Source organism: Callionymus lyra, chromosome 1, assembly GCF_982586985.1.
Source record: "Callionymus lyra chromosome 1, fCalLyr1.hap1.1, whole genome shotgun sequence".
Lineage (NCBI taxonomy): Eukaryota > Metazoa > Chordata > Actinopteri > Syngnathiformes > Callionymidae > Callionymus > Callionymus lyra.
The window spans coordinates 19,413,905-19,425,985 of record NC_141818.1 but is presented as its reverse complement, the minus strand read 5'-3'; the positions used below and the strand labels follow the sequence as shown (position 1 = coordinate 19,425,985).

The following is a 12,081-nucleotide window of genomic DNA, read 5'->3' as shown; positions in this document are numbered from 1 at the left end:
CACAAAGGCCACAAACATGTCTTCCAAAGTAACCATGTTTGGTTGGCAGAGGAATACAATTCATAAAACAGAGCTAAAAGGGAATACAATGTTATTAGTTATACTTGGAAATGGGGCTTTATTGTGTTGTACCTTCAGGTGAATTTTTACAAGGTAAACAGATGCAAAACACAAGTTCTGAATGTCTGGACCAAAAGTTAATGACACTTCCAAATTGCATTTATTGTGATTCGATATTGAAATAGCCTTGTTTTTGAGGTAACAGGGTTCCAAACAAATCCATAACCAGCTGTTGTTCTTAACAAGTTAATAACAAGTTGGTGTGCTGTATCGAAGTGGAGTTTGAATGTGGATTTATTTTGTTTTACAAAAAAGACACAGATGATGCTTGCTTAACCCTCCTGTCGCCCTTCATTTCCCCCAGTTTCTCTGTATCCAGTGAAAACGGACCCCACAGAGTACAGAAGCTTCTGGCCACTGCATATGTATTTCTGGCAGCCAGGGAGGTTGTTCACCTTGACCCAAAAGCAACACAAGGGATACCACAAACACATTTGTTTTGAACCACCAGGTCACCTTGACCCTGAAATAAACATTATCCCCAAGACATTACAGTAAAATGTCAATTTTCTCATTTTTGTGGACACTATTGATGCAAAAAATAAACATTTCAAAATGTCGTGACAATTAAACCAGTTAGGGATTGATGACCTATTAACAGACATAAGATTGGAGGGAACTCTTGGGAAGAAAAATAAAAATAAAAAAAGGAAAATAAATCAGCAGCCATGCAAGTTATGGTACCAAAATCAAAAGATGGTTTGAACTGAAACTTGTAAAGACACATCTAACAAACTATCACACCAAGATCAGAGACAGGCAAATATTATAAGTCCAATGACAGTGGCAAGTACGACTGCAGCAACAACACCAAGCACAATCTTTGTCTTGTAATTTTCCCATTGTTTCTTTTCCTTGATCTTATTGGATTTCTTCTCAAATGTTCGACCCTGAAATGAGAACAGAAAGTAATGTTAAAATGAACCATGTCAAGAGGAGTAAACACAGTCCTGTTACATTAAAAGTTTCCATATGCTAAACATCCAGTTTATTGATAAAATAAACTCTTTTTTTATTTTCTATTTGACTGTCCATATATTTTCATTATACAGTATATACTTGGGAAAACAAATGTGCAGAAAAAAAGACCAGTTTTGTTGAAATAATGAAATGTTGAAACATATGTATTTACACAATAATCTCAGAAGAAAAATAATAAAAATTAATTTACAGGTGCAAAATTACAATCTGACCAAAAATTATTTTCAGTTGCAAGGACAGGAATAATGAGTAAAATTCAAATATGGCAAAAAAATATACATTTAGACACAATGTAAGTTATTTTATAATGTATTATACTGACTAGTAACTATTAAATAAAAAAAATGTAACATGCATCAGAAAAAATATTCAAGGATCAGTTTAATTGCTGAAAATTGAATGTTGTAAAAACATGTGTTTATCATAGAGTACATTGAAATGTAAGTTTGCATATCAAGCAATATTTTCAAGGCATTAATGCATAGCTCATGATCATTCAGTTAAATAACACAGAGCATTAAAGCATTCAATTATCAGTAGGCAACATAAATGAATATCAATACAAGGAATTTAGAAGGTCACGACGATCACATTCATTTGATAAAAATTGTCTCCCTCTAAGGCATCCTCTCCACAATCTTGTGGGAGTTTCTGTGAACTTTCAAATATAATTAATGAGTCTAAATCCGGCCTTGTTTCTCTTGAATGCAAAAGTAAGTATGTAAGTAAGTAAGTGAGTAATTTATATTTCTAGAGCGCTTTTCCAGACCAGGGTCACGAAGCGCTTAAACAATCAAAACAATACTCAATAAAATATATACTAAAAAGGTCAAGATAACACAGAGAACTACACAGGAGTTCCAGAAAATCAGGGAAAAGCCTGCACGAATAAAAATGTCTTCAGATGTTTCTTAAAGGAGTCAGTAAATCCATCAAACACAGAGGGAGAGGAAGATCGTTCTAAAGCTTAGGAGCAACAGTCTGGAAGGATTTCTCTCCTCTGGTCCAGAACCGTGTGCGAGGAACCATCAGTAGATTCTGATCCACAGACCTCAGAGCCTGGGCTGGGGTGTAAGGCTGGATCAGATCAGTGATGTAAGGAGGGGCCTGACCATGAATAGCTCTGAAAGTAAGACCCAGAATTTTAAAGTTGATCCTGAAAGAAACTGGAAGCCAGTGAAGAGTTTTACGGATCAGAGAAATGTGAGTTCTTCTACCAGACCTGGTCAGAATTCTTGCTGCAGAGTTTTGTATTAACTGCAGGTGAGACAGCTCCTTCTTGTTTAGACATGAAAACAAACTGTTGCCTCTACATGCTTGAATTAACGCCTGAAAATAATAAGGCAAAAGACACATTTTATCAAATATTTCAGTATTTATTTACTATAACAAATGTAGTATTTTTGTCATTCCTTTAGCAAGGGCTCAAGTCCTATATGAAGCAAGAACGGCTGTAGACTCCTGTATATTTTTTGCTAATATGAGGTCAAACCGTAAAATAAACGTAAATAACATAATATAAATATGTTTCTATACCTAGTTTAAAAGTGATAAAGACTATTTTGTGTCTTTTTAGGTTGAAGGTGACAGAAACATATTATTGTCTCCTAAACAAATAAGCTCCAAAAATAATTTCTTGGCTGTTAATGTGTTTGTTTTCTTAGAGGACTATGTGATGTAACTCAGTAAATGTGGGAATGAGGTGACCCGCTGGTTGACCCCCGGACACACACTTGCCTCCTTGCATGTCCAGGACTCACTCTGTCATACCCAGAGAGACCACCTCGCTTCATTCATCTTTGGAAAACAATAGGAAATACCTTTCTGAGAATAGCACCATAAAGCACCATCCGGATGTAAATTGCACATTTCTTTTCCTCCACAGCTCCACCTAGAGGGTATTTATAAACTCCAATATGACATTTCCTACTTCCGTGCTTCCTTCAGGTCTGCTATTCACGAGTATCACAACAGGGGGAAATGGGGGTCTCTGTGTGTATTTCCCACAGATCCAGACCTACTTACCGATTTCAGAAGCTCATCAGCTTTCTCCTCCAGGTCACCCAGTTTACCAGCTCTCTCATCCGCCTTGTTCATGTTGTCTAGCATGATCATCTTCACTTCCTCCGCCTCCTCCTGGGCCTGCTGCAGCCGGCCTTTCCCATTCTCCTGTCACACATCAAACATGGTCGGATGAAAAAAAAAGGTAAAATGCTAAAACTAAGAGCAGAAAGAAAACAAGGATTATTAGATTAACTGATGACATTATTAAGAAGTACTAGAGGGAAAATATCAAGGGATTAGTGCATTATTTTTTATTTATTTATTGTCATTTATTGCTTTCTCCTATTTTCCGTTTTCTTTTTTTTCACAAACTTTTTGCCATTTTTTACTACCATGGCGGCACATGGGCCAAAACTAGAACCACTAGGTTAGCATATGATTGTATTTTGGTCTTGATTTCGGAATGGTCATTTTTAATGGTCCAAAAACGTAACTGTAGTCTCTTTAAGTCGTAGTGCTGAGTAGTTACACAATTACAAAAAGGTACTTCAATATTTTAAGTCAAATATTTACCAGAACAAACAGTGAAAACGCTCTGCAATTGTTTTGATCAAAAGTAAATGCTTAGAGCAACACAACATCCTTTGTAGTTCTAGCTAAAAAGAAACTTCCAATATTTATATAACTTCCGGGGGTTTTTCAATGATTTTCTTTTTATCCAGAAACTGCTTCTATGACAAACGTGACTATTGACATCTGGAAACAAAAGTATGAATATTCATGCCATCTGGTGCTTGTCAAAAATCTATGATCACACCCACTCTTTTATGTTGATCACAGTATTTTGTCATCACATATTTCAGAGAAAAGGAAGTTCTGTGTTTACTAATTTAATATTGAAATTACTGCAAAACCAGTCTTTTTTTTATTGTTGTATTCAAAGTTAAAGCAAATATTTTCTCGTTTCGTGCCCCTGGGCTTCAGTAAATGTTGTTATTCCACTTTAGCATTTTCATGGTTGTTATTGAATAAAAACCTTTTTTTTTTTAATTTAGTTTTGTCTTGAGGAATGCAATCTAAAAACAAATAAAATACTTGAATAGACATGCAAAAAAGAAGGATTATATTAATAAATTAGTGTATGTTTCGAGTGCTATTTAGTACCCTGGCTTTGACATCTATTTTGCCATACAATGCACAGGAAGCCACAGAAGAAGACAGGAAGAGGAAACTGACATATGAAGTCAAATAACAAACAAGCACATATTCGCAAATCAGGTCATAATTTAGTCTTGTTTCCTGCACTGCAGAAAACATGCACATCCGATGGCACACATCAGTGAACCCTTATCTAGTAACTGGAGGTGATAAATGAGCTTGTTTTCTAAGGAAAAGTATAACAATAGTCTTTAATATTTAGAAAGCAATAACTTGATACAGGAATTTCTGCCCACTCCAGTCCCCCTCCTAGTCTCCTTCCTTCCTTCCTTCACTCTCTCCCTATGGCCTTCATTTTTACCTGGCACTGGATGTGGATTTCATTATTTATACCCAGACAAGCTGGGTGTTTCAGAGAGTTAATCATAAAAATATAGTTATAGTTAATATAGTATTGCGCAGTATGTCAGTTGAAAGTGCGATATAATGTTAAAGCAAAAGAGGTTGTTTCTCTGGATGTTCTCCAAAAGATTGTGTGGGTTTCATATGGGCACTCTGATTTCCTCCCACAATGAAAAAAATTAAATTGACGACAATAAGTTGAATCAAGGGCTGCGCTTTTGTGAGGTTGTTGGTGAGCTGTCTGTCTATATGTTTCGTGGCGTGTATAGGCATCCTTTACATGGTTCCCCTGCCTCTTGCCCTATGCAGCTGGGATGAACCCTAGTGCAAAAAAAGTGATATAGGTGGAAATAATTAATAACGTTTTATTAAAAAATATCATTTCCAATATATTCACATTTTGTTTTAACCCTTGGTTATCTCTGGCTCTGGCCTGAGAACATGTGTTTATGGTATCCCTTGTCTTGCCTCGGGGTCAAGGCGACCCGGAGGCCCAAAAACAATGTGTTTAAGGTATCCGTTGTCTTGCCTCGGGGTCAAGGTGATTTCGGGGCCTCCGGGTCATCTTGACCCAGAGATAACCAAGGATTAAATTTCGTTTCCTCCAAAAAAATAATGAATTCAACTAAATATAAAATCGAAATGATGTATGAAATAAAGTAGCTGAATTATAGATAATTATTGAATCATTCTAAGGTGAATTTCTGAACCTTTGTGACCAAATTGATGCACTTAACTATTCATCTTATCCTTCGGATCTAGAGGTGACTGTGTTCCTAGAATGTATTCATAAATCGTTTCCCTTTCCTAGCTTTTAAAATCGAAAGGACTTATTTCCTAATCCTATAAGACCTGTATGTGTGATTTACAAACACAAAGTCAAGTACTTTTACGTCTACGTTCACTACCTTACCTGGGTAATTATTACATAGTAATGATTCATGAACAAGTGCTGCTTCAATAAAACGAGGGTCAAAGTCTACATGCAAACCGTCTCTTACAGAGGAGACATGTGAATAAGTGAGATAAAGATAGATCCACTCACCATGACTGTCGTAGCTCGCTGAAGGTTTGAGTCTGTCACCGGATCCACAACATTTAAATGCGCGACCACTTCTTAAGGAAACAGGAAACAGCCAGAGACGCGTTAATTGAACCCGCTTTACTTGTATTCTTTCTGTAGTCAGACGAACAGAACAATCGTCGCTTCAGGACTCTATAAACTCGGCTGCCAGTCCGTCTCTCTATGGTGGGATCTGTCACTCTCACTCCCTCCTGCTGCCCTCGTACTTCGTTATGAAGTTGATGGTGCGTTCAAGGAAGTCTGGGAAGTTCGGGGTTTGTTCGCGAGACGCCCTTATACTCGTCAAGGACACAACTGGTTGCACACAGGGTTTGTAAAACCTATAAGTTAGATCTTACATACTTTAAAATATATATATATATTTATATCCAGAGACAAATAAAAACAAATATACTTCAGCTGCGCGTTGGCAGCATCACCAAAATGCAGCTAAACATGACACCTGTTGCAGAATTTAAGGTCTTTTCTTCAGTAACATTGACACAACTTTTTAGCGAACTAAATCACATGTAAGACCGACTTTTTCGGATAGAATCATTTGCAATATACTATTACAACACTTTTTAGTAAAAGAGTAGACTTTCAAGTGTAAATTTAAAAGCAAAACATAGGGACATTACTTGATTTCTATTATTCAGAAAGAGGAACCAGAGCTTCCCAGTGGGCCAAAGAAGTTAAGCATACACACACGCACACACAGTACAGACTTTTTTTTTTAACACTAGGCGTAGACAGGAGTATCACCATATCACACATCCAGCATATGATTTCCGTTTTAATTTGTATAAATCATTAAACTCCACCCGTCATTCATTTCCAGCTTGCCTCAGCTGGCTTTGTGCAGGAAATTATGTGCCTTGGAGTCTCAGAGGGGTGTTTCTAATTTTGTGGCAGTTAAGATTTCCAAAAAGTGACTGCTGGTCCACCCTCATGTGAAATGTTCACTGGTCCCACATGGGCGTTAAGGGCATGTTGGTATGACGGAAACCCATTTGAAACTGACCTCACTAAATTAGTGCTCATTTAAAAGAGGCTGTGCTGTCATACATATTTATGTACATCGATGTATTGGAGAGAAGCTGCTGAAAACAAAAGTCCTTTGTAGCTCAACTGCGTCACTCATATAACAATACAAATTCCTCCAACAGCTTTTAAAAAGAGTCAGAATTTGAATCATAATCTTTGAGGAACAATAAAAAAAAAAAAAATCAAGAGAAGGAAATGAAACAAGAACCAGACTTTTACTGGCTTGTTTGGGAATAGAGCCTCAACATTTATGGTTATTTTTACAAACCAAATATAATAAAATATGTAGATCCTAATCCAAACAACACTAAGTGTTTAAAGGTAGTAGACGTCAGGCCAGTTTCAAAATTTTTGTTTAGTTTTCCAGAGCTATCTTACTACAAAAAAGAGGAAATAAATTATAACAAATTCTGTGGGAACTTGCACACTTGAAGCCTTGGCTCCTAGTGTCTCTGTTGTCACTTCAAGAAACAAGGAAATGTTTTATGCAGAACATGGTTCTATGGGGCATACATATACACGCTTTTTAAAACCCAAAACTATACTAAATTTAAATAAAACTATTATTACAAAACTAAGGAAATTCTGGTTGGATAATTAAGTTGCTAATTTATTTTTGGGTCTTTCCCAACATAGAAAAATCGACTGTATCTTTGTTAAAAAATAGTTAAAGCTCTAGGGTTTTATATTTAAAAACACATTGACATTAACATGCATTACCTTATTCATAGCGCTTTAATTGACACAGATATGACTGGACTGGACTGAAAAGACACAGATTTTCATTTAATGGGTCCAAGCAATGAGTTCAAAATACTTCCTTAGGTTGGAAATTCGAGGATCAGTGTGATTCACATCAGCTTCAAGATTCAGGTTTTTCTCATAAGTCTGGTAACTTGAATCGCTTTATGTTGTTGATTGAAACCCGGCAAGGATACAGATATCTGCTGTTTTGGATTAACCCCCCAAATTAAAGCCAGTTGTAAAAACAATGAGATATATAGAATGAAAATAAGTTTGGATTGGCAAGAGTCTTTGAGCTATAAGTCTATGGAGTGGATTTGAAACTTGTTGCTTTTGATTTAGTTCATTTCCTGAGGGAGCAATGGTATGGTGGGTGATCAATAGTCATGACAGAAACAGAATACCTAAACAGAGATTTCACATCTTTTCTACATCATCATAATGTGATACTTTCAACATTTTGTTTCAAATTATCCTCTTACAACGCCTATAGAGATACATTCAAACATGTACAGTAGATACGGCAGAACAGTTTAACTTAAACCTTGTGTTATCTCCTGGTCACGAGGACCAGGAGGCCCAAACAAATGTATTAGTGATATCCCTTGTGTTGTTACTGGTTCACTTCCTGTATTGAAAAAATGTCCTCTTTCTTCAAGAGTTTCACTTTTGTTGCTGTCTATAAAGAAATTAAACTATGACAAAAATGACTCAATTTGACAGAATATGAAAAAATATAATCACGATTTAACTGAGTTGTGAAACTGGACAAGACAGGGGAAAGTTTGATCTTTGGGGCCCTTACTGTATATAAGCGGCCCACATGATGTTAAGAGTAAAACATAAACATATTATTCAAAGAGTTTCTATAAGCAAAGTAAACATTTTATTGTTGTATTTTTTAATTATTTATTACTTTTGAATAAACATAGTGGTTGTTGGTCAAAATCTTATTTGCATGATATGTCTACGGTTCCCTGATTTTTTTTAAACAGCTTGCACATTAAATTAATAAAAGCATACAATGAAATAGTCGTCTCAAACCCATCTTTCTCGGGACCTGTACCGCTCCATGATGCATTTTCTTCTGGGACACACAGAAAGTAAGAATAATTCATATAATTGATATTCTATTGATTCCAGTGATTTCTTTTAAAGAAAATCTTATTTTCTCGGTAGTTAGCCTGTGACTCTTTACAATTCAATAAAGTTCACCAAAAAAAACGACCTATAAATTAGAGAAAATTATTGAAAGTTCATATAGTATATTTTCCTAGTTTGTCTCTTTTGTCTTTTGGTTGACATATTATAACTGTAACTTTCCTGCACAATTCTTAAGTCATAACATCTATACCACGCCATAGAAAACACGTGCTTCCATATATTCTTAACTATGTTTCTTAACTACTGTCTATTTTCATTCCTTCTTTTTTTGCTTCTATCTAGAATTCATGTTTTAAAAATGTAGTGGCCGTCAGTTGATGTGCTGCTAGTATCGTGGCGGTTCCTGGTGTAAGTGAAAGCAAAACTGAGACTTCTTATTGACAATGGGTTTGGCAGTTGAAGAAGCGTAACAAGTTTAAATGGCTACAAAGTCGTGATTCAAATCCCAAGGATGGAATGTTATTTGACAACTTAAGAGTTCTTTCTGGCTACAAGATAAATAACAGTAAAACAAAGAAAGAAGCACACCTTCTTTTGTCATCCGTATCTTGGTTTCAAAATGTGGATTTACTTTTCTGGGTATAAATATTCTTAACACAGTTGAAGAAATAGCTCTTATAAACAGATCCCCTTTGTGAATCTGTCATCAAACTAATAAATACATGGACAGATTTACCGATATCTTGATTGGACATATCAATATTTTAGAAATGACAATACTACTAAAGCTATTCTTTTTTTCCCTCTGTCACCACACCCTTTATTATTTTACTCTTTGCAGACGTCTTTTGGAATAATAAAGGTTTGAACGTGGTTGACAGCATCCAAAATAAATATTATAAATAAACAAATGCTTTGTAATGAGACTCAATATGTCATGTCTGATGGGTCAAGGGTCAAAAACCATGCCAGTACAAGTTGGAATCTGGGAAAGCTGTGGAGATACAAAGACCATATTCAGCACACGGACCACTAGTGCAGGCCATTGTCTCCTGACTGACATCCACATGACTGCTTCTGACTGAGCTGGTTTCCCATCAGTGACAATAGAGCTTTGACTGGTTCTCTTGTTTAAGTGTTTGTCAGACAGCCCATGTTTCCAAAATCTCATCAGAACTTTGGCGAGGGGATAAAATCTCCATTTGTGAGTCAGCACTTATTGACAAAACAGTGCTGGACTGCAGTGTAATGCTGAACTAACTGTTGAATCAACAAAGAATGTAAGCCTGTCATAACCTGTTCGGCAGCTCTGTGACTCGTTCTTTCAGTTCCCATGAAATTTTTACTGATGTGTTGACTCAGTTTTTCAAACCAATGTTCGGCAATTACTTATACAGTTAAACAAGTCTAATACTAATAAAATACTAATATTGTAAAACCTCACAAAAAAGTAAAAACCTGTGTAACTTGTGTGTGGATTTGAAGATATTTTGGCTTGACACTAAGTCAGGATCTGAGATGCAGTTTATATATAAAGCACAGGCCAAGAGTACCACAAACCATCTCATTCTATGCTTTTTATCTGTTTCCATGATTATTTACATAATAGATTCTCACTAAATGCATCCAAACAATTACTTCACTGGTTACTTTTCTGGGTTACTTAGTGGAATTATTTGCCCTATTAACAGGGTTGGGACCGTTAGTTGTATTGTGCAGAAATCAGGTTGACAGCAATATTGGACAACCTTATGAATAATGTTATGGAACGAACCAATCAGCTAAGTAAAGAGAGATGAGTGGCCATCAAACTTAAAGAAATTAAAATTAGTCAGTCCAAAAAATTGCTTAAACTTCAAATGAGCTCAGAAGCTGTGCCCACCTTTGGCCTGTATTGTATACATTCAGAAGTTAGACTTTTTTTTTAATATAGCTTATTTACTTTGTCTTGTCAAATATTAAATTCGATAACAAGAACTCTGGCAATGTCAGCTGGTTTCCAACTGTTTCTACTACACGTGTCTAGATTCAACCCCTCAGGGGGGCTCAAGTGTTGAAATGAAAGACTTTCTAAAGTCATGGGTCAAACGGGCTTAGAGTTCACTGAATCTTGTTTTGTTTGGACTGGGAGCCCTGATGTTTAAATCCTCAATTTTCAGGAACAGATGTGGACTGTGAGCAATGCCAAGATGGTTGACGAAGAGTGTTGTGTGTTAAGAATTAACACATTATTTGTAAATGGTTGATTTAGTCATTCAATATTTTTATTAAAGGTTGGTTTTATTTACCTTTGAGTTAAATTACAATTAACAAGTTGACAATGATAACAATGTATATATTTTTAACGTTTAAACATTTCCCCTCAACTATAAAACATAATACTCTTATTCTTATATTCCTATATTCTTATTAAACATTTTTTTCCTCTACATTACCATGCGCAAGAAGATATAAAAAGTTGGTATACATCTTAAAAATTTTGTTCGTCATCTAAATGTATTAACATTGTAACGCCATTTAAACCTGACTTTATTTAACAAAACAATAATAGAAAATACATGTGCTTTGTTCACTCCTTTCTTACTTATTGTTTTTTCTTATTATTAGTATTATTATATTTTTTATGGATGCATGTATTTTTATGTCTGTAGTTTATAATAGCATTTATATGGATGTACACAATAAAGTAGATTAAAAATTCACTTTGTCAATATTTAAAGACAGATGTGTGTTCTATGATTCAAAATTATTTGAAAGAAGATATGTTGCTCCTCTAACTCTTCTTTTCTATGGCTCTGTCCGTAATTCAAAGAAAAAACACGATTTTTTTTGTAAGTTAATAGTTAAAGAAATACGTGAAACAGGTTAATTAGAAATTGTATAAGGATGTTAAAAATGTTCTTTTTAAAAATTGTCAACCATTATCTGGGAATGGTGCGGAATAGTTTATTAAGGTAACATAACAGCATAAAAGACAACACAACAACAAATAACAATATAAATAAAGTTTAAAGAAATATTCATTAAACCCCACAAAGGAGGTAACAATACAACATTATTACTATCTGAACATATAAGAAAAACAGGATCACTGTTCGTCAAAGACTGGGGAATATAATTAATTCCATAAGCAAATCACACTATGGCCCTTTAATGGCTTCTGATTTTGCAAATACACAGCCTAGATTCCAGCAATCACGATTTAAAGTCATTGACCAATAAATTCTGCTTTGCTGGCAAAATATGTGTGAAATAATAAAGATTGCTTTCGGGCTTGACCTCTAACATTTTTCCGGACCCACATCTCCCTCGTGTGGTAGATACATAATAGTGCGCATTGAAATCAAAACGTCAATAAAACCAACACACAGGAATTAACCTCAATGACATGTTTTGCTTTGCAGGGTAATGATGACACACTAATGCTATTTGTGTATTTGGTGTTGTAGAATATGTTA

The 12,081-nt window shown here is 35.3% G+C and overlaps 1 protein-coding gene across 1 annotated transcript; it reads right to left on the bottom strand.

The window, feature by feature from the left end:
• Positions 1-336: 336 nt before the first annotated feature.
• Positions 337-5,946, bottom strand: vamp5 (vesicle-associated membrane protein 5). Its single transcript, XM_087796235.1, has 3 exons — positions 5,711-5,946; positions 3,127-3,270; positions 337-1,010 (listed from the first exon to the last, which is right to left on the bottom strand). The coding sequence occupies exons 1-3, from the start codon at positions 5,711-5,713 to the stop codon at positions 870-872; spliced, it is 288 nt and encodes a 95-aa protein (XP_087652361.1). The 5' UTR covers positions 5,714-5,946; the 3' UTR covers positions 337-869.
• Between the last annotated feature and the right edge of the window lie 6,135 nt (positions 5,947-12,081).